Source organism: Panthera uncia, chromosome A2 (genome assembly GCF_023721935.1).
Source record: "Panthera uncia isolate 11264 chromosome A2, Puncia_PCG_1.0, whole genome shotgun sequence".
NCBI classification, from domain to species: Eukaryota; Metazoa; Chordata; class Mammalia; order Carnivora; family Felidae; genus Panthera; species Panthera uncia.
The window spans coordinates 74142579-74165929 of NC_064816.1; the positions used below are offsets into that span (position 1 = coordinate 74142579).

Sequence of the window (23351 nt, forward strand, 5' to 3'; positions counted from 1 at the left end):
GCTCTATGCTGACAGCTCAGAGCCTGGAGCCTGCTATGGATTCCCCCACTCCCTGTCTCTCTCTCTGCTCCTTCCCTGCTTGTGCTCTCTCTCTCTTAAAAATAAACAAATATAAAAAGATTGTTTTTAATGTTTATTATAATTATGGTCCTTTAGACAAGTATAATTTTCATTTCTCTAACCATAAATATATAATAAAAGTATTTCTTGGTGTAGTTTACTTTTTGAGGACTTTAAAACATTTACTAAAACTTTTTAACTCATATCACTTTTTTCTTAATGTTTATTTATTTTTGAGAGAGAGAGAACGAGAGACAGAAAGAAAGGGAAAGAGAGGATACAAAGCAAGCTGCACACTGTCAGTGCAGAGCCCAACAAGGGGCGTGAACTCATGAGCCTGATCATGACCTGAACAGAAGTCAGGTGCTGAACCAACTGAGCCACCCAGGTGCTTCTCATAGTACTTTTATCTACTTCTCAAAATATGAAACCATGATATTAGGTGAAATATCTCTGCAATCATTATAAAACAATGAGCTCAATTCCAAGGACTTTACTTAAATTCTAATTTAAGTAAACCATTCATCAGATGGTTAGTAACATTATTACTTTTAAAACTAGAAAAAAAATAAGTAACTCTTTGCAATGATACAAGTTTTCGATAAAAATATAGCCAGCACTCCCACCTGTTGTAGAATGAGCACTGCATAAGTGGACTTTGCGGACTGGTGGCGATATTTGCTAATTCTGTTAGCCAATCCACCTCATTTTCACCGTAAGTATTTTCTGATATGTCTGAGGTATTCTGGTTCCAAGATGGTCTTGGATACTCTTGATGTGAAACATCTGAACTTAGCTGGTATATGGCAGATTGGGTAGGATCACTTTGAACTGCCTGAAGTTCAGGAAGGTCATCTGCAAATAAACACACTCAAAGTTATAAAAAAGACATTACTAACACAGGGAACAATATTCTAATTACAGCTAAAAGAAGTCCTTAAATGTGGCTAATAAATTTTGTGAGAAGTATAAATTTGAAATGTTTTCTTGAATGAAACAAGTTTCATTAAAAAATGTCATTGAAAAATGACACCTTATACATTCAAGGGTCAACAGAGCCTGATGGAAAAATAGACTTAATGAATATAAATGTATTAATGACTTGTAATTACCACAACTGTTCACAGACCATAAAAACGAGGTATGTGTTTTGATTTTTTTTTTTTACAACTTACCTGGAATTAATCCATATACCCCGAAGACATTTTTATGTTAACATGTTTAAGGAGGAAAAAGGCATTTTATGTGTACATATATATACTTATTCATATACTTCATTACCCAGTTATAGAAAATTACTGCAATATTGAGAACAATTTTCAGAGATGAGATTAACATCATATTATAAGGTTTAGGTACTACTTATTCAACTTTATGCTAAATTATTTGTTTTGACTGAGGAGTTCTAAACTCAGTAATATCTGTTGGTTATTTTTTCCTAAAAGTGTGTTCCCAAGGCCCATGTACACGCCCATGTACATGCCACAGCTGTGAACACCAAGACTGAATTCTAAAAAAATTGTATTAAAAAAAAAGAAAAAGGAGGGGAGAAAAAGCATCTTGCAGGCCTTAAAAAATTCTTTATGAAACACACACCTACAACAAACTACAGGTCCCAGGGTCCCTTCAATATATCAGTCAGGAAACTCTTCTAGTGTTGGGAGTCCTTCTAAACTGTTAGGAAGAACATATGTGCATACAATTCCTATTCAGGCAGACGACTCAGAACAGCCTACTAAAGCTGAGATGTCTTACTTAGAAGTACTGATTCAGGATATCCACTCAGAAAACCGACTCGAAGCCCTCCCCTTTCGCTGAGCAGCCGGAAAAGATCGCAGCAACCTAAGAAACCCCCCTGTAACTCTCTCGGTGATGTAGCGATGTCCCTTCCCTTGCAGCCGACAACGTTCTTGACCATCACTTCTTTATTTGTGGTGTGTCATGAGCTCATCTGTCTTTCCAGTTCAGGAAATTAACTACTTTCAAACTGAAGTAACGAGGAGTGGTACGAGTTTTTGACAACCCTGGGCCCTGACTTCTGACTTCCTCCCGACACTAAACTGTAACAGTGAAGCATCAACCGCTGAATAAACTGGTGTTCCTCGCTCACCAGCACCGGCAACCCCTTGGCGTTCAAGCAGTTTATGTCCCAAGACCTTGAGGATCTCCCAATTCCCAAAGAGCATCTCCTCTGGCTCAGCACGTGACACAGTTACAGCTTCTCAAGGGTTTTGTGAACACAGAAGAAAACCGCGTATTGAACGCAGCCGAAGCCACGCAGAACGACGACAGGGCAGCAGGCTCAGGTCACGCACTAGCTGTTTACTCGTCAACACCAGCCTCACAGCACCACCATCCCAAATCCTACCTCACCAAACCCGTGCACTTCTGCAGGCCGCACCTCACGGGTGTAGCCTGGCAGCAGTGATAAGCGCGAGGGTCAGACTTCGAGTTCCAAGCGTCTGCTGTGATGTCCCCACCAGAGCAACAAACCAACCAGCTCACAGGGACGTTTCAAAAGGAACATGAGCCACATGCAGGATTTCCCGGAGGTGTTTAACACCCACCTTTTACCCACCGCAGCAGATCTGCCCAACTTTTACCCACCAAAGCAGTTTCGTTTGGTAATTTGTAAATGAGGCTCTATGATAACCATAAACAGCCCAAAGTTACGTTGGTCTTAAATAATATCTTACGAGCAATAACAAGAGTACACTGAAAACTCCTAAGTACAAAAACTTCAGGGACTTGTAAGCAGTTGAAGGCAGGTGGAGAAGCTGGCTAACCATAAAAGTATGAATCTCAGATTCCTACAATGCTTTAAATTTTGTTTACCAAGCTCCATGTGCTCATCACAGGAGTTGTATCCAGGCGAGGATGGCAAGTTCTCAGTACACTGAAGCAACTCCAGTGAGTCATTCATTCCTGAAGGTCTCTTGTCCATCACCAGCAGGAGTTTCTGTACTGCATTAGGCATCTGATTTGTCTTCACTTCCCACACCATGTTATGGTGCTCCGACTTCAAATAAAAATAACATAGAAAAAAAAGTCACGTCGTGTGATCTGGAGATTGCGGAAGGATGAAATCCATCAGAGACGCCTCATGTTGCATCTTTCACTTAATCATACATTGCATTCTGTATCCCCCTCAAGTCCCTCACACCAGGCAGATTCCCGGAGTTCTTGGGCTACGACCATGTAGTCAGCACTAAATTACACCCAGATCCCAAAGGATCTGAATTTATAAAAGTCTTTTCTTTAAAAAAGAATACTAGCACCATTATACATACTTTTACTTGTTTAATCTGGTAACTCTGAGACCCAAAGAGAGACCAACAAAACCACTTTTTCAACTTGTATCTTCAAATTTAAAAGAAAATTAACACACTTTCCTCAATTAAATTAAAAAAGACTGAAGAAATATTCTATTTCTTTTTCATTTTCTGAAAATTCTATTTCAATTTTTCTATTTGCCAACTGTATGGTTTCCTCATCTCTGAAAATAAACAGATTTAATACACTTAAAATGGCATTCTCTGAAGGACCTTTAAGAAACAATTTCTTAAAATGCCCGTATGTTATACTTCTCAAAAAAATGAAAATGCTATGTTTTGGTTTTTTTTTTTGTTTGTTTATTTTGAGAGAGCCAGAGAGCCCGCAAGCGGGGGAGGGGCAGAAGAAGGGAGGGAGAGGAAGAATCCCAACCAGCCTCCACACAGTCAGTGCACAGAACCCAATGTGGGGCTCGAACTCATGAAACTGTGAGATCATGGATGGCCTAAACCAGAATCAAGAGTCAGACGCTTAACCAACTGAGCCACCCAGGCACCCCAGAATACTATGTTTTCTTTATGAAAATGTGGTACCTAGTCATAATAAAGATACCTATCCTTCCGAATCACTTATTTCTAGAAAGATGAATAATAATCATGGTAAATTTAAGCAAATAGTAAATCTACATCTTAAGCCCACAAAGTGATCACAAGGAAGAAAACAACACAGGCTAATATACCTAAATAATTTCCACTGACTAAATTTTGCTATGAAAGTAAAATGTGGTTATACCTTTGACACTCTGCATTTGGACAGTGATCAAATTCGTTATTTAACAGGGGTGACAGCAGCAGGAAGATTTCCCGATATTTCAAAGATTTACTCCAAATCTCATTTAAAAAAAAAAAGCTCTAATGTGCTAAGACGAAATACACACACACACACACACAAATCTATAAGTTTTTCCTCACAATAAGACAATAAAATATACTGCAATTTAAAGTCACTAAAAGTCTGGTACCCCAGCCTAGGCTGATCAAAATGCTGTGAAAACATGTTAACTGCTTAGTATTTATACCAGAGCTTTCTAAACCATAACATACTCACCAAGAGACACTAGTAACACTGGCAAATTTTCTTCTACAAAGGCTTTTTCATAATCTTTTTACTACAAAGTAAATTTTCCTAACTATAAAATACACTAATGGGGGGGGGGTGCGGGGAGAGGGAGAAATGAAACAAGGCAAAAAAAAAAAAAGGAACAGTGACTTCTAATCCCACCAACCAGATTTAGATACTGCTAACATTTTTCATGCATATACCTATCATCATAGATTTTATTTTCCTTCATACTCTGTATTATTTATAATTGACACCTTTTCCTTTAGCATAAGTTTATAAGCATTTTCTTGTGTCACTAATTTTTCTTACACATCTATTTTAAATAGTTATATAATATACATCACAAAGATACACCAAAATTTCCTTATCCCTCCTACTGCTGAACATGCTGTTCCCAGTTTCTTCATTCTTAAGTAACAGTAAAAACATTCTTTTTTTAAAAAATATCTGCTTGTATCAGATTACTTTAGATTTCCAGAGACACATTAGTAGGTGAATGGCAATTAAACATCTTAAGGTTCCTGACACGTAGCCAAACTGCCTGTTGCTGTACTTTTTTTCTAACATTCTACTTCAGGTGCTTTCCGCCTGAACTCCTCAAAGATGACCCAGATCCTGGGCACTGCTCTAGAGCCTTACTCAACACTAAGATGTTCTACAGAGTAGTGAAAAGGGCACTGGGTTAGATGTAAAGAATCATGGGTTTCGATTCCAGCTTGAACCCTTACTAAATACATGACCCGAGTGACTGAGCTTCTCACTAGTTTGGTATCTTCATCTGGAAAACAGAACTAATGCTAGCTGCTCAACCTTCCTGCTAGAGCAATTGTGAGGATGAGCTAAAACAAAGTGAGTAGAAGAAATGTAAAATGACTTCTTCACAAAATGTTTTATCCCTAGACTGACACAGGCAACACTATACATACTCCGGGCACTTATGTCTTAAACAGAACAGTTACTGGGATGCCTGGGTGGCTCAGTCAGTTAAACATCTGACTTCGGCTTAGGTCATGAACTCACGGTTTATGGGTTCAAGCCTCGCATCAGGCTCTATGCAGACAGCTCAGAGCCTGGAGCCTGCTTAGGATTCCCGGTCTCCCTCTTTCTCTGCCCCTCCCCCACTCACGCTGTCTCTCTCTCTCTCTCTCTGTCTCTCAAAAATAAACATTAAAAATTTTAAAAAAAAAAAGAAAGAAAAAAAAAAAAGAATAGTTACTGAAAATGGTATAACGACATGAGACCAGACAGCTAGTTATTCAGCTTCAGCAAGTCTGGAGCCTGCTTCCAATTCTATGTCTCCCTCTCTCTCTGCCCCTCCCCTGCTCGCACTCTGTGTCTCTTCCTCTCAAATGAATAAACATAAAAAAATTTTTTTTAATTAAAAAAACATAAGATGCCCAAAACATTTGCAAGAAGTGAACACTTTTTCAGCTCAGTATAATCTATTATGTACTAATTAATCACAGTCTTATTATATAGTTAACAGCAAAACTGCTGAGGTACAACAAAAAATCTCCTACAAAATTAGTGGCTACACAAGAGATGCAGTTAGTAACACAATTTGATTTCTCAGGCATAACTGGCCAAATCATTATTCTGAACCTCCACTTCTCACTGAAAAAATCAAGCACACTTTAAGCTTGATCAGTGACTCTCAATCACGTGATTATGTGTCCTTCAAACAAAATGATGACCAGGATCCACCTCCAGAGAATATGATTTATTTGGTCTGGGGTAACCCTGTGCGCTGCTTTTTGTTTTCTTTCCAAACAACATCAGGTGCACTGTGAAAACCAGTGGACTAAAAATGATTGCCAAATTCCTTTTTATTTAAATATACATATTTATTCATTTAATACACACTATGTACAAGGCACTATACGAGTTGCAATGTTGGACCTCAATGATGAATAATTTATCTTGAATCTCAATAATCTGTGCTTTAGTGGAAAGAAATAAGCAAATGACCACAGTTCTACAGAGCAGGGCTTGGCTATGAATGGGTAAAATGGAAAGAAGGAAAATCTTCCAATGAGAGAAACTCACATGAGCAAACTTGCAGAAGGTGCAAGTAATGGATGAAATCAAAACAACACAGAATCCAGGATCACCAGAAGGTAGGGCGGCCTTCTGTGTCTTGTGGTCATGGATACTAAGGCTGTAAAGGTAGACTGAGTCAGAATCTTCAATCCTAGTTTAGGAAAATTAGTTTCTTTGGTTTTTGTACATGAGAGTAATAAGGGCTCTGAAATTAGGCTACCTGAGTTTATGTATCAAATTTACTATTTATTGGCTATGTGTCCTGGGCAATCTATTTAAAATCTTTATGCCCTATTTGTAAAATGGAAATAATAAGAACACCTACAAAGGTTACTGTAAAAACTCAGTGAGCTAACAAATGTAAAAAGCTTACAGAAGTTCCTAACACAGAGCAAACTCTCAATGCACAGTGGCTAGTAATTATTATAAGCGATTATCAGACACTGGAGAACCACTAAAGATTTTTGAACAGAGATCTGACATGATCAGAACTATAAACTGAGTCTGTGAAAAAAAATCATTCTGGGGGCGCCTGGGTGGCTCAGTCGGTTAAGTGTCTGACTCCTGGTTTCAGTTCAGGTCACAATCTCATGGTTCCATGGGTTCCAGCCCTACGTCGGGCTCTGCGCTGGCAGCACAGAGCCTGCTTGGGATTCTCTGTCTCCCTCTCTCTCTACCCCTCTCCCATTCGCTGTCTCTCTCTCTCTCTCTCACAAAAATAAAAAATGTTTTAAATAATAAAAAAAAATGATACTTAAACATGATACGAGTATGCAGAAACATCCATAACAAATACTGAAAGGAAAATGTATTAAAAACAGTGTATTCACATTTTTAATTTGTCTGTCAGCCACCTGCTCCCAGCTTCCTTTGCAAGAGTTCTCAGAAAACTGGTAGTATCCGTGCAGATTCCTTACTGAGTAATGCCCAAGACATGAGAGGAACTAGTCATTCTGAGTTCTCTGGACAGCGAATATTAAGTTTGGATGGCAGATCTGAAGTCTTCTCATAGAAACTTTTCCAACTTCCTAAGTGTACACGGCACAACTAAACCTATCTTATGATGACTCAAACTCCTTACGAACAGCTGCTGCACTATGCTTCACATGAGGATGTGATCTGCAGGCCAGCCCCAGCTGCAGTCTTCAACTTGAACATGTTCTCATTTTACCTTGATCAGGAAGTTCAGAGGTCACACTACACACGTGTATCTCCTCAGAGCCATCTCCAGTGTGTGCAGCAGAGCTGCTCTGGGCCCCAGGGAGCATCCGTCTTGTGCTCCCCTTCCCTTTGCACAGCTTTCTGGCTTTCTCCTCCTTCCAGGATGGATTTTCTCCTCCCCATCAGCAGGCCCTGCACTGTCCCCACTCACCATGTGCAGCACACTAACACCTTCTGCAACCTCTACCATTTCTCTAGCCGCTAGTCCTAGCTCTCTAACAACATCCCCTCACAATATTCCTTACAGGAAGCTGGGAAAGGATATTTCAATTTCAAAACAGAGCTACTCATCAATAACAAAAGGGACCAATTAATTACTGAATTTGCATTCCCTGCGTCTGCACCTTTCATGACTCAAGGCTATCAAAAGTTCAGTCAACTGACTTCGGTCAGGTCATGTCACGGTTCCTGAGTTCCAGTCCCACATCAGGCTGTCTGCTGTTAGCTCAGGGCCTGTTTCTGATCCTCTTTCTCTCTGCCCCTCCCCACTCCCCCCTCTCTAAAATAAACATTAAAAAAGAGAAAGTTTGGTCTTGAGATAATGGAAGTGGTGCTTCTGCAAGTCTACTGCATGGTAAATGGGAGTCTAGAGCTAAGTTAACAAACTGCAGGTTCCCTCTTGCTTGCCATGTACTGTGGGGCTGGCCGCTTAAAGGCGGCCTCCCAGCCCCTACACTGATCTCATTGGGCTACTGGGAGAATTAAACAATGTACATGAAAACAGGTGCCTGGGTGGCTAAGTCAGTTAAGCGTCAGACTCCTGGTTTCAGCTCAGGTCATAACCTCATGGTTCATGGGATTGAGCCCCACGTCAGGCTCTGTGCCGACAGTAGGGCGCCTGCTTGGGATTCTCTCTCCTTCTCTCTCTGCTCCCTCTCCTGGTTGAACACACATGCACTCTCTCAAAAAATAAACAAATAAATAAACTTTAAGAATAAAATACATGAAAACAAAATTCAAATCCCTATACCAATGTAAATTTTTGTCTCAGACTTTTCTCCATCAAACTATTTGGGGGAAGCAAGGCCCCTGATACAGTAAAAGAATACCAGAAGACTCCATACTCAAAAATTCTCCCCCACATAAATTACACCAATTAGACATTCATTTTGATAAACAAGCTCCTCTTTCAAATATCTCCTGGTAGAGCTAACCCTATTGTTCATTCATGCTTTTGCATACTGCTCTGGTATTATAGGATTTGACATAGCTTGCCTTGTATTTTGACTTAACTCGGCAACTAGACCAGAGATTCTCAAAAGGGAAGAGTAAAATTCTCCAGCAGCTGTGCTTTGAAATGTCATGTCCAATATTACAAATTTTTATCGGGTGGGGATGGGAAGGGTCTCATTGCCTTTGTTTTGTAACCTTTGGTAAATAAATATCCACAAAATCTTAGAAACAGGACAAGTGGAAAGGACCAGAAATAGCTAAATCTCCGTGAATGGACAAGAAGGAAATTAGGTTTTACAAATGCCAATCTACTACGTACAGAGCATTTGACATACTTCCTCTGACTTCATAAAAACCTCAAAACAGCTCTGTGAACAAAGTTATTCTTATGGATGAGGAAAACAGCACTCTGACGACTGAATGTGACTACCTTCTTTTCGAAAAGAACTGAGAAAAGAGAGAAAAGGCACTGACCCAACAGAGATTAGACTCCTACTTTCAAATGCCTATTCTTCCCTGAATCTTTATCCTTTCCACCCGCAAGGATATCGCAGAATGCGTTTCTGTATGTCCTTCCCTAATCGGAAAAGACTTCCATACCAAGCTCAAATTCTAAGGTGGGCGGGGATGAAGAGAAGGTAATTGCAATTAACTTATATCTCTAAAGTGAAGAACTGAGGTATTTAAAATGGATTACAGTAGTTTCCCCCTATTCGAGGTTTCACTCTTGTGATTTCAGTTACCCAAGGTCAACCGAGTCTGGAAACAATCTTCCTTCTGACCTACAGTCAGAAGGTCAATAGCAGCCAAACTAAGTCACAATGCCTAGGTCATGCACCTCACATCATCTCACCACACAGGCATTTTATCAGCTCACATCATCACAAGAAGAGTGAGTACAGGACAATAAGGTATTTTGAGAAAGACCACATTCACACAACTTTTATTACAGTGTATTGTTATATTTGTTCTCTTATTAGCTAGTATTAATACCTCACTAATTTATAAACCCTCATAAGAAAAAACAGCATGTATAGGGTTCAGTGCTTTCCCTCGTTTCAGGCATCCACAGGGGGTCTCGGAACATACCCTCCCACACACCCACAAGTACCGAGGGATAAGCTACTGTAGCTTAGTCTAGGACACCGAACAGACTACCCCAACATCCTTGTTAGCAAGCTAAAACAAAAGACAATAGCAAAAAAAAAAAAAAAAAAAAAAAAAGGGGGGGGGGGAATGAAAGTACTAGGAATACATTACAAGTGTAGATCATTATCAATAGTTAAGCAACAGAAAAGTATTTACAAATGTTAAAAGTATTCTAATTCTTAAAAGGCAATTTTAATTCAAAACCACTGTTGGGAGTCATCCGTTACTGCTCGTTAGTGGGAAATAAATCTACGGCACTTCGTCGGGAATTGATGGTAGGACTCCCAACACTTCCTAGCAGACCCAACTCCCTACCACCCTCCTCCGGTCTTAGCCTAAGTGGCAGCCTGAGCTAAAGACTGGAGTACTGCCTTGTCGTCAGTGCTGCTTTTAAAAACGATTCTTGGTGAAAACTCCTGAAGAACGAACTCTTAGGCAGTGTAGAACGCACAGCTTGAGTGAAATCCCCTAGACAGAGTGCAGGGCTTAAGGAAGCTACAAAAACCCGGCCCCCACTGTCGATTTCGCCCGGATTCTTTTTTGTTTTGTTTTAATCTGCCTGGGGCAGCAGCATAGGTTGGAAGGCGGAGACTGGAATCGCCTGCCAAGCCTGGGCTCTCGGTCACAGAGGCAGCGCCTCCCGGTTCACGCCAAGTCCATCCCCCACCTTCTTTCGCCATTCATGGCCTTCCCCTCCCCTCCCCCCATCATGTGACCGCAGCCTGGACTCCAGGCTTGTTTTTCCCCTCAGCTCAGCCGCACCGCGCAGGCGCCTCGGAGCCCATTCATTCGAAATGCGTAACAATGAGCCCCGGGGCCCAGCGGCTCCGCGAGCTTCCCAGCTCGGCCCGAGCCCCTCTCGGCCCCCCGTGGAGGCGGCGCCTCATTGGGGTCCCCCACCCCCGGCCGGCCACCCACTCGGGACCAACCTCCGACCCTCCGCCCACACTCGCGGAGTTGAAGTCAAACTTTCCTGGGCAGCCCCGGCGCCGCGTCGGCCCCTTCCCCCGCCCAGGCCCGCCCCATCTCCGCACCCGGCCGGGCCACCCACCGCGCAACTGGGCCCACAGCGCGGACCTCGCCGACTCCTCCCAGCCCCCGCCCCAGAGACCCCCCTCGGGCCGCGCCGCCGCGAAGCCCAGGTGAGCTCGCGGGAGGTGCCGGTCCGGTGGGTTCGCCGCGGGCAGTTACCGGACGGTTAATTGCTTCCACTGTGAGGGCAGCCCTTCGCACAAGAGGAGCGCGGACCAGAGCTCGCCCGGCCGCCCGGTCCCCTCGGGATCCTGCCCCTCCCTTCCCCACCCCCACCCCTTCCCGAACTGAAAGACAACAAACCAGCCGCGGAGTGAGGGCAGCCTCGGCGCGGGCCGCCCTGGACACGACAACACCGCCAGCCGCTTGTATATCCCCTCTCCGACTGCCGCCGGTCTCCCTGGCGCGCCTTACTACTCCCGTCGCCTCTCTCATTCCTCCACCGAAACTTTCCTACTTACCAAACCCGTCGCCATTACCAAGTCTTTCAAGCTTCGTCTTCCCCCTCCCTCAACCCCCCGGGGGCTGAGCCTTCGCCCCGCTCTTTCGCCCTCTTATTGGTCCACGGAACTGCCATTCGAACATTCCCCTTTCCCATTGGGTAATACCGTGGTCCGTCTCGGGAGGCGGGCTTGTATTGACTTTTGTGTTGTGTTTACTGGAGAAGACGGCGTGTCAATCACTAGAGTGAGCGCTTCGGATTGGATTGCTGCCGAGACTTCGGGGACCTAAGCCAAACTTTGCCCCCGAAATGGATTGTGGGATTCGTAGTCTCAGCCTTGCTCTGTTCTTCTGGGAAACTGCAGGCGAGAGAAACTAGTTGGACTACGTATCCCAGAAGGGCGTGCACAGCGCTGTCTTGATAGTAAACAAGAGTCATAGGGACACGTGTATCAGCTCGTTTGTTTTGGTGTCTGGGACAAAAGGGAGGGGGCGGAGGAAGCGAGTGTTTTAAAGCTTCGGCCTCTTCTCTTCCTCTGGGCCTCTCCTAGCACTCGGAGAGCCCCAGTCTCTCGCAGCACCCATTTCGGGCCATAAACAGGCAGAGTCGCTCACTGCTCAAAGTTTGGCAGGAGGCCAAGGTATTGTTTTAGTGCGAGGGGAAGGAGATGACTGCACAGGCGGAAGCAGTGCAGCCTCGCGAGGGACCAAGCCACCCACAAATCACAGCCCCAGGCATTATGGGGATAATAAAGGTGGTATCGGGCTCCAATGGGAAGAACTAGAATTTCTTTATCACGACCCTTTCCTGGCCACCCCCCTGAGAGCAACTTGAGAGGGTTTCTTTGCCAGCTCTGATCAGTTCACCCAAGATTTGTTGAATGCTGGCTGTATGCCAGGCACTGAAAGGCTTGGGGACTAACAGAGAAAAGTTCAGGGTCTGGAGAATTTATAAAGCTGTAAGGGGGTGGACGATTACTATTGACTTAGAAATTGAGGCAACCCAAAGCGGTATTTTCCATGTTGACCAGCTTGCTCGTTAAGGTAATAGAGGCGTAACGTGTGACCTAAACCTAATTTGTGAATCATCCAAGTTTCCCTGGTAAATTTTTGTTAACCAGTGTTTTCCTCCAGACGACTTCCCATTGATGAAAGAAAAATGTCTTTCCACTTCGTTGCCACTAGGAGTTCCTCCTTAAGTTACTAATACTCTGACTCACCAGAGGAGGATGGCTTCCCTGGCTTTATAGTCAACTTCACTTTAAACATGGCTGGCCATCACAGTCCACGGAGTCTATAATTGTTTTTACCATTAACATTCAAAAGGCATTATTAAGTTTTTTTTTCTTTGAACTTTTAGTGTTTAATCATTTAAGCTATGCTTCAGGTTTTATATCTTTAGATCACTGTATGCATGCTTAGAATTAAGAGGAAAACTTACATTAGTTAGAAATCTATAAAGTCAAACCACTGAAAAGAGCCCTTAACCGTAACTGATTATTCCTTTAAACACTACCCCCCCTACATTTCTTGAAGTTTTTTTTTTTTTTAATTTTTTAATGTTTATTCTTGAGAGAAAGAAGAGGGGAGGGGGTGGGGCAGAGAGAGGGAGACACAGAGTCCAAAGCAGGCTCCAGACTCAGAGCTCTCAGCACAAAGCCCAATATGGGGCTCCAAGTCACAAACCACAAGATCATGACCTGATCTGAAGTCAGAAGTTTAACCAACTGAGCCACCCAGGCACCCTGCATTTCTCGAATTTTTAAATCTGCCTGAAAGCCACAATGAATCAAGAAATCCCAAATAATTCTCATGGTGAAAAAAGTTTTACAGTTCTTTTAGGGGTTCCCTGTTGGAAGCCTTGAAATGAAATTATTTTAAAATAGTTCTGTCTACCCTATGATCAAAGATTTATGTTCTTGTATTCACAAATAGTAACTTTTTTTCCTAAAAATAATTGAGGGCCAGCAAAACACCTAAATTTTTCACTGAGAAGAAAGGACAGGGTTTGAACTTATTATCTTTCAGAGATAATAGAGGGATCCAAAAAAGAACTAGACTGTGACCCTGCCTTTTTCTTTTTTCTTCCTTTTTTTCTCCTTGCAGTGGAGGGTTGCTGTACCTCTGCAGTATTTCATTTTTTGACAAAAAGAGAAATCGTGGAATTTACCTAATCGTTTAAAATTAAAATTTGAAGTATTTATGTCTTACTCCCACAAGGAAACTGAAAATCAGCTTTCCTTCCCCCAAAAACGAGCTTTGAGAAGCCTGAGCCACTCCTTACCCCTATTCGTTGCATAAACCATGAGGTCTGTTTTTAGCTGAACCTTACCTTATTTTAAAAGGTTTTCTATCCAATGGGGCACCTGGGTGGCTCAGTTGGTTAAGTGGCTCAGTTGGTTAAGACTGTTGATTTCAGCTCAGGTCATGATCTTGTGGTTTGTGAGACTGAGCCTAGCATTTTGCTCAGTGCTCAGAACTGAGCTTGCTTGGGATTCTCTCTGCCCCTCCCCTGCTTGTGCTTTCTGTCTCTCTCTCAAAATAAATTAAATAAATAAATGGTTTTCTATCTGAAAGTTCTTACCAAAAGCTTTACTGGAGATGTTTTTATCGGTGAACACAGTGATGGGAAGAATAATTTCAACTTCAGATCAAGATTTTTTACATTATTATAAATAAGTACCTTTTAATAGTCCTGTAAAGTTTTTTTTTTCATTCACTCATGCAGAAATACTTAGTTCCTATTATTTGCTGACCACTTTGCCAATTGATGAGCCTACAAAGATTGAAATATTTTCACATACTTTCATTTTTGTCTAAGTCACTGGGGACTAAAATTCTGACATTTCAGTCACAACTGATTAAATATCAGTATTAGAATCTCTACAGCTCTGGGGCATCTGCAGGACTCAGTCAGTTAAATGTCCAACTCTGGATCTCTCAGCTCAGGTCTTGATCTCAGGGTCATGAGTTCAAGCCCAGTGTTGGGCTCTCCACTGAGCATGAAGCCTACTTAAAAAAAAATCTCTACACCTTTAAAGTGAATAATTAGTTCTGTCTTTTGACTTTCCTGGGAAGCTAAATGACCACAGTAGTACCTCATATATATTTAACAGGAACATCATCATTAATTCTTGGTGACTAATAAAACCAACCAACTCATAACCCAGAATAAAGATCAAAGTAAAAAAACTAGTAAGATCTTGAAAATATATGTAAATTCTACTCTTTCACTAAAACAGATACAATTAAAGAACACATAATAAACTATGCCAAGAAGTTGTCATTTAAAATCAAAATGTATTTCTAGCAGTTTGTAAAATACTTGTTTTCATAAAAAAAAACATGAAGTGCTGATTTGTTAAGAAGATTTATCTTTTTTTTTTCACTACCTTTAACCATAACTTTACTACCTAAAGTAGTATTATAAGGTAGTAGTACTACTTTACTACCTAATTTAAGAATTTAACAATGTATTTGCCTCAATTCGACTACATTTGGCACACCAATGACTACTTTGCTGGACTAAGAAAGATTAAGTTCAAGTACAGGGCATTGTTTACATATTGAGAATATCGCTGTTCAAATTGTTAAAAAGGAAATGAACATTTAGAAGGCTCAAAACACTTACATGAATCGACAGTTGAGCAAAATCACCTCCCACCAAGGCTATTTTATAATCAAGTGTTGACTATCTCATGCATTTTATTGAATACTGTCCTAAAAGTGAGAAACAGAATGGCTGTTACTGTATGGTTTGTGGACCCTCATAACCAGATGTGGGTGACTGGGAGCTGTGGCTGGCTGCCCTACCCAGGGTCATGAGAGAGGATCTCCCTGCACACTGCTAGCCTGCGAAAAGATCAGAATTCAAAGTACAGTTTCTACTGAGTGCACATTGCTTTTGCACCATCATATAGTCAAAAAATTGTGAGTCAAACCACATGGGACCATCTGTACTAAAACTAGGAAGTGGAACACATGTATGATCTAAAATAGTGCCCCAAATTTTCAGATAGTTTCTCTCTTGGTAGATTATTTAAACTCTTAGAAATAGCCTTCCATATCCACTGTACACTAAAACAAATTAATTTTAGGGGTGCCTGGGTAGCTCAGTCGGTTGAGCATCTAACTCTTGATTTCGGCTCATGTCATGATCCCAGGGTCATGGGATCAAGTTCCACGTTGGGCTCTATGCTGAGCGTGGAGCCTGCTTAAGATTCTTTCCTCCTCCCCCAATATGTGAGCTTTCTTTCTCTCAAAAAAAAAAAAAAAATAAAAAAAAAAAAAAAAAGAAGAATTTTATAATTCCATGTACTCAGGTACACTCAAATTGTAAGGAAATGCCTGGGAGCCTATGAGTGCCATTTTAGAAAGGAGTAGTATGTCTGTTGTGCTTGTAATTCTTGATTCAACTATGAGTTTAAATTATACTCAGATGACCACAAAGCAAGACCTTTCTTCAGTGTAAGTGAATGTCTCAACACTATCGCCTTTAGGAGGAAGAACTAAGGAGAAAAGGAGAACTAAAGAATGATTGTTGGCTGGGACGGGGTGGGGGGGGGAGGTTGGTTGGGAGGAGACAACACAACATGGCTCAATCGGTAGAGCATGCGATTCTTGATCTCAGCGTTGTGGGTTTAAGCCCCAGGTTGGGTGTAGAGATTACCTAAAATCTTCTTAAAAAAATGATTGTTGGGTTTCTAGGCTGGATAGGACTTGTGGGTGAGTATTGATGGTATGTCAGTGCTATTGCTGAGGCGGGGAATGTTGGAAAGAATGGACTTGGGAACTGGGAGGAGAAAAGAATGGATGCAACTTTAGATAATGAGCTGCCGTACAGGCAAGAAATTTAGGTAAAACTGCTGAACCTGTGTGGGGTTTAGGAGATCCAAGTCAAGAAAAATAAACTTGAGTGTCTTCAGGACACAGGAGACTACCCTTTGTGGCCTCAGTTGCCCTCAGTTCTTGTTAAGTTGTCCAATTTGGTTTTAATGAGAATGTGAACATTTAGAGAAGGCAACAACAATTTCAACTTAATCCTACTTCCTATTTATAAAATTTAGAAGCAGAAATATGAAGGTTTTTGTCTTTCAAATGACTTCTCATGTGTTTGAGATCATTCTTGTTATCTGAACTAACACAAAACTCCCATGTATTTTCTCCTCATGTCTGTTACCCTAGGCCCTCATCTATGTGTTTTCTTTTTGTTGCCAGTCGTAAGAACCTCGTTTTAGAGGCAAGCCCGATAAGAAGCAATTAAAACCACAAGTCTTATCACACTGTGCCACACTTCATATTTTTGCTTCCATTGGTCACCCTCCAACATGTACATCACCTCCTCCTTCCCCCGCCACTATCTCATATGCATCTTGCTGTCTGAGCTCTCAATCAGTAGATGCCTGCTGAACCAGGGAACGAGAAGTTAGGAAGAAACAAGTAGCACAAATCTTAGTATAGCAGATTATGTGTTACACTGTATGCCCTGCGTGGTTTTGAACACTGACTGAACAAGCTTCTGTGTGCTGTGTCCTTGCTCTACACATGCATCGTTATTATAAGAGGCCAGGTCTCATCTGCTTACAAGATAAGTGCAATTCCCACTCATTCCGACTCCCTCCGTGCCAGTCACACGTAGGCATACAAAATTTGTCTTATCTACTTCTGTTCCTTCAAGTTACGCAGCCTATCACAACATGCTGTAGTAATAAACATGTGGAAGCTATTTAAGTTCAGCTAATTTAAGGACCAATTACAAGAAAAAGATTTGCCAAAGAGGTCTCTGTAGTGAGCATCTCTCCTAAAATAATTGCTTGGCTTTAAAACATGACATTTGTATACATTTCAAGAATAGAGGCATCTGGAAAGGAGAGGCCTAACAGAGGCTGTGGCGTTCTGGGGAGACATGTTTCTCCTCTCGCTCCTCAGCGGGATCTAGGTGGGTTTCCAATTAGGACAAAGATGGAAAACCAGCAATCAGAAGCAACTTTATCCAAGATTTTTGACCATAGTTACTGCTCATAAACTCAAGGGTTCTACTTGAACTTTTTTTTTTTTTTTTTGGATGTTGAACAGAAAACACTTAAAAGAGTTTCACTTCTAGGTTATTGCTTTTGTCATCTGAGTCCATTTCCAGCTCACACTTTAAGCTTTTGCTGGCCTCTGGAAAAAAAAAAAAACTCATTTTCCGTTTTTGCAGTTAAGAGTAAAATTTCATTTACTTACTATAACAACTCCGTTCTAATTGATACTAACACATTTCACGTATATACATTTTGCAGTATGTCTTGGGGGGTTTGGGGAGGGGGGTGTGATGGCAATGCTCAGGTTGTGGTTAAACCACAATGTAGAGAAGCCACCTACCTAGTAAGTGTCCTTTTTTGGATACTTTTTGATGGTGCAGACAGTTCCTTCCACAGCATACATCATGTTTTCCTAAATGTAAATGTTACATGCATCTTCAGGATTTCCTAGCAATTTTAGGCTTTATGTATTTACAGCATAAAAAAAGAACAGAAAAACCCAGATCTGTTGGTCAAATAAAGTTTTCCTCTCAAGCATCGTACTACACCTGTGCTGCAAATTTGATGCAAATTTCTCCATAGGTTCAATATAGGAAAGCCTAGGAGACCAAGAATTGCACAGGAAACCAAGAGATGCCAGCTGTCTGGGAGTTCCGCTATGGACTCACCAGGTAACTGATTTGGGCAAAGTCACTGATTCTCCTCACTTACACAGACTGAATTGATTTAAGCTCCCATAGTTATTGTTGGGCACACAAGACTTCTGCAAATACCTGGTATACTTTACTGTTTATGCTTCCATAACTCGTTATACTTTTAAGGTTTTTTTTTTTTTTTTTTTTTTTTTTTTTTTTAAAGTACCTGTTAAGACTAACAACCATAGAGTTTCAGTTGCCCAACCAGTTTTGCTGCCTTTAAAAACATCCTGGAAGAGGTAAGGTGGTCTCCTATTCCAATCTGTTTGGGTCAAAATTATTTCTGATATTCAACATCAGGCTGTATGTACTTCATACTCTCTTAATTTCAGAAGCCAGCATTCTTGATTATTCTATTTCTCCCTTATGTGTTAAGAATTCCATTTCTCCCTTAGGTACTAACATTTTATTTAGATTTTAGAATTCCTTCTTCAGTCATTTAACAAAGCCATGGCTTATCCAGATGTATTACTTACCCCTCTGGGATTACACATGGTTAACTTTAAGTGCCAAAGGTCATCTAGTCCTTGTTATAAGTATACCATTTCCTGGGGTGCCCGGGTGGCTCAGCCGGTTAAGTGTCCAACGTGGGTGGACTCAGGTCATGATCTCACAGCTGGTGAGTTCGAGCCCCGAGTATGGCTCTGTGCTGACAGCTCAGAGCCTGGAGCCTGCTTTGGACTGTGTGTCTCCCTCATGCTGTCTCTCTCTGTCTCTCTCTCAAAAATAAATAAACATTAAAAAAAATTAAAAGAAAATATAACATTTCTTGAGAAAATTAAGAAAACTAGATCAGTATCTTCAAGATGCTTTAGAAAGGACTCAGCACTTAATCTTACATATTTCAATAAAGTCCAGAGTCCTTCACTTCGTGTCCTGTGGCTCCCCTGCACATTTCTACACACCTTAAATGGTCCACTCCTAACAGTAAGCCAAATACATTCACCCAACGTGTATCACAGGTAGCGTTTGCAAAAATATATGCACCAAGCCCTAGTTCATCATGACATGCAGAAAACACACACCATAAAACAAACAGGGAGAAGCACTTGTGTTAACAGAATGTTCTTCCAGAGTATTTCTTAGTTGCACATGCTGGATCCTTGAATGAAACTTCAACAGAGAATTTCCAAGTAGTAAAATACCTTGGCTGGTGACTGAATAATGACATCCACATCCACAAGTGAAACTTAAGGTATTTTAATTAGACACTTTGACATATAAATTCCCTATTAGCCAGGTTTATTTCGTTAACCAAAATGGCCCAATGGTCTGCAGCAGACCATAATTGTTTATATGTTTATATCACATATGACTGATAGTTAAAATTTGTGAAAAACCTATTGCTATAAAGAGCCATGTTTCCTGGTCGCATTACGCCCGGGGCGGTGGGGAGGGGGGGGGGGGGCAGTTTTCCCATTGGCCACATCTCAGTCAGGCTTTCACATAGTGCAGTATGCACGACGGAAGTACCAGTAAAGAAATTAGTGAAAAACAAACAAACAAAACAAAAAAAAAAACTTCATTAAAAACATTTTATTATAAAAGTGTGCTTTATTATAAGGTAAATTTAAATATAACCAACAATACTGAAAATAATGTAACTGGCATTTACAGCCTTGGTCAGAATTCTCTATTAAACAGGCATTTGTTTGCTATTCCATGAACAGTTAACAATCAGCTTATGCAACAAGGTATCTTGAAAAAGTGGATAAAGAATACAGAATGATGAACCAGGAATTTGGGTGGGTTCTTTGCGTTTTTTTTTTTTTTCTTGTCTAACAGACATGACTTTTAAAATAAAATCTGAAATAGAAAAGAAGTCATCTTCATGTAGTAAGCTCTCTTCCTACATGAAGGTTTGCAAAATCGTTAAACAGTGTTCTAAAATGGGGTTGAAGTTATACTTTACATATTGTTTACATATACATGACCCAATGAACCTATTTTAGCCATATTTTCATTATATCAGACCATAAACATTCTCTAATAACACCACACTATAACAGCCACAGAATATTTTTACCCAGGTATATGTTTTTTAAAAACCTGTTTCCCCAAAATGAAATTGCTCATTTAAAAGTGAACAACTGGTTAGAATTAAGCTCTCCAAACACTGTGGTCACGTGGGCCTAGAAATCACATTAAGAATAATACTGCTTTGGTTGAGTGGAATTTAATTCATCTTATATAGCAGAATAATAAGCATATCAATTATCAATGAAAATTTATACAACTGAGTTCATCCTGCACATTTGAGTCTACGTTAATGCAAATGGCAAGGTCTAATGGTACATCTGGACTGGGCAGAAATTCCTTTTATCTTTATGTATGGTTTATAAAAATTTATTTCTACCACCATAAAGGAAACCCAAGGGAACAGATGTCTGCAGAGGACTGTGTTATGTATGCCTAGTGAAGAACTGAGAAATATCCTGTGGGCGTGTAGATAAGGACTCCAAAATATTTTTGGTATAGGACAGTTCCCCCCCCCCCCTTAACATATGTAGTATCTTCAGCTTCTATAAGACAAGTTTAAATAGCTTTAAAAAAAACTGTGACATTAAATGTCGAACTCAAATTTTTTAAGAGTACAGAGAACTATACAATGAAAAAAGGAAGTAGATATATGTTTTATGAGGAAACTGTGTTAATGATCTCTCCTCTAAAAAAGACTCTTCCCTATTATCATAATGACTACATTGCCCGTCCTTAAAACCACTGGAACATGTAGGTTACTGACGTTAGGCCAAAGAAGTCAAAACGTACTTTATTGCAAAAATATAAAAGGTTTTAAAATTGCATATGATGTTTTATGCCATAGTCCAAGGCCAGCACATAACTTATCAAGCCAGAAAAACTTGAAAACAAAAATGATTAAAATTGTACTTACTATATATATAGCGAGTTGTAAAAAGAATGTGATGCCATGCTGTAGAGCATGGTTCACTGCCAAGTTCCCTTTTACATGGGCATAGTCACTAACACAGCAATCCGAGAGAGTCCACATGAACACATGTTGCCCATGGTAACACCCTTCAATTATCTTCTTGCACACAGATACTTTCAATATATTACAATCATTTGAATAAACCTCTCACTGAGATCATAATTTTGTGGAGTACAAAGTCATTTCATCAGTATGTCAATATTGTTTTGATCTATTCTTTAGAAAGTGATGTTAAAGCCTATAGAGTATTAAATCACTACTCCGCTTACTGATACGTTGTAAATGTAAAAAAAGGAAAAAACCTGAAATCACAGAAAATGCTTGGCATCTACACAAACACATTCTCAGTGGACTAACCACTACTGTGTAATTTTGTCACTATAGGTCTTGTTCCATACTTTTGCTTCATGCAGTGGGTTCAACAATATCCATGTTAGTTCCAAACAGGGCAACTAATTGTTCTTCGTAAGTGGCAATGTTCCTTTTCATAATTTCCATGCAAGGTCCCAAAAGCCTTTCAAATGCTTGCACATCCATGGCTAAGAGAAGGAGAGGAGAGAAGAAAAAGAAATGTAACATTCTTTGCAAATCTGAAAAATTTCAAAGTCATTTAGGATACCCATTCTGCATGTGTCAGGAATGCAATGGTTATTTTTATTTTTTTTAATGTTTTATTTTGAGAGAGAGAGAGGGAGAGGGAGAGAGAGAGAGGGAAGGAGAGAGATGGAGCATGAGCAGGGGAAGGGCAGAGGGAGAGGGAGAGGGAGACACAGAATCTGAAGCAGGCTCCAGGCTCTGAGCTGTCAGCAGGACTTGAACCCATGAACTGTAAGATATGACCCAAGTCAAAGTCAGACTCTTAACCGACTTAGCCACCCAGGTGACGCTGCAATGGTATTTTTAGATAAATATCAAATATAAGAAAAGGGCACAAGGATAAAAATGTTCCACTTCAGAAAATAAACAGCCAGTGTTCCCTTGACAATGGGATTGTGCAATGCTAGGTTGCTGGGAGGCTCCTGGTCTCGGGTAAGAAAAAAACAAGGGACTATAATGGCGAAGTCTGGTAATTCTAAAAACCTGTTGTTGTTGTTTTTTAAAGTTTATTTTTGAGAGAGTGAGTGAGAGCAAGGGGCAGAGAGAGAGGCAGACAGAGAATCCCAAAAGGCTCCATGCTGTCAGTGCAGAGCCCGATGTGGGGGTCACACTCACAAACTGTGAGATCTTGACCTGAGCCGAAATTAAGAGTCAGACACTTAACCGACTGAGCCACCCAGGCCCCCCTAAAAAATAGTTCACCACCTCAGTAACATGAACTCTCCTCAAAGGTGGCAAGGCCTTTTTTTCTTCTACTGTTCTTCCTTCTCGGGGCTTACTTACGACGCTATGCTGTAAAGACCTGGTGTTACCTTGTGTAACGTTTACTCTCTTATACTATCGCCTAGCCAATTCAAAACAGCAGCCAGAATGCTCTTCTCCACTTGTAAGTATATGCTGTATGTCACTTTCCTGGTCTGTCTCATGCATTTTTAAAAACTCAATTTATAATATACTCGTAGAAACTATGATCACACTCTCTACTGTAGAAGTGCAAATTTTTATTAAAACTTTTTTCTTTTGCCTTTCAAATTTGCAAAGGTACAAGGGACATTGTTCACAAGAGCGGAGGGAGTGGACACTCTTGCACTGCCAGTAGCACGTACATCAGCACAGGTCAAGAGGGCTGGGAGTATACAGTGAACTCTGTAAAAAGAAAGCCTACTCCCGAGAACCATTTCTAAGGAAAAATCCTATACATGGAAAAGTAGTCTGTGCGCACAGACACAAAACCTGCTCCCCCCCGAAAAAATATGGAGCCCAAACCCCCAAAATCGCCAGTGGAGACCAATTAATTCATAATGTGGATGTTTACCTAACAGAATGTTACAATTTGATAAAATGAGAAATAAAATAGGAGCGTAAGGTACAGTAAATGAAAAACAACGGTTTACAACACTTTAAAAATAGAAAACCCATGCAAATAAAAAAGATGAGGAATTATATGAGGATGTGGAAATCACTGGGGGTTGGTAGTGGTGGCAAGGGATTTTCCTACTTCTCTGTATTTCTCAAATTTTCTTTAATGTGAATAAATCTGTTATAGGAAAAAAATAATGGGATTTCACTCACTTC

The 23351-nt window shown here is 40.7% G+C and overlaps 3 protein-coding genes across 6 annotated transcripts in view; 1 reads left to right on the top strand and 2 right to left on the bottom strand.

Annotated features, from left to right (window-relative positions):
* HBP1 (HMG-box transcription factor 1) overlaps positions 1 to 11914 on the bottom strand; it is a 30482-nt gene extending 18568 nt beyond the window's left edge. Inside the window, exons 1-3 of one of the 3 annotated variants that reach the window (XM_049642777.1) lie at positions 11532 to 11914; positions 2896 to 3079; positions 687 to 915 (exon numbers count right to left, since the gene is read on the bottom strand). In XM_049642777.1, the coding sequence (XP_049498734.1) occupies positions 687 to 915; positions 2896 to 3079; positions 11532 to 11546 (428 nt within the window). In that variant the 5' untranslated portion in view covers positions 11547 to 11914. Of the gene's footprint in view, positions 1 to 686; positions 916 to 2895; positions 3080 to 11229 lie in introns of all 3 variants that reach the window. The other 2 variants (XM_049642776.1, XM_049642775.1) reach the window with 2 other exon arrangements.
* On the top strand, positions 10621 to 23219 carry LOC125930762 (basic proline-rich protein-like). The gene is made up of 2 exons (XM_049642788.1): positions 10621 to 11180; positions 22818 to 23219. The coding sequence occupies exons 1-2, from the start codon at positions 10843 to 10845 to the stop codon at positions 22873 to 22875; spliced, it is 396 nt and encodes a 131-aa protein (XP_049498745.1). The 5' UTR covers positions 10621 to 10842; the 3' UTR covers positions 22876 to 23219.
* PRKAR2B (protein kinase cAMP-dependent type II regulatory subunit beta) overlaps positions 20793 to 23351 on the bottom strand; it is a 100960-nt gene continuing 98401 nt past the window's right edge. For both annotated transcript variants that reach the window (XM_049642784.1, XM_049642783.1), the window contains one exon: positions 20793 to 21718. In XM_049642784.1, the coding sequence (XP_049498741.1) occupies positions 21585 to 21718 (134 nt within the window). In that variant the 3' untranslated portion in view covers positions 20793 to 21584. The remainder of the gene's footprint in view (positions 21719 to 23351) is intronic.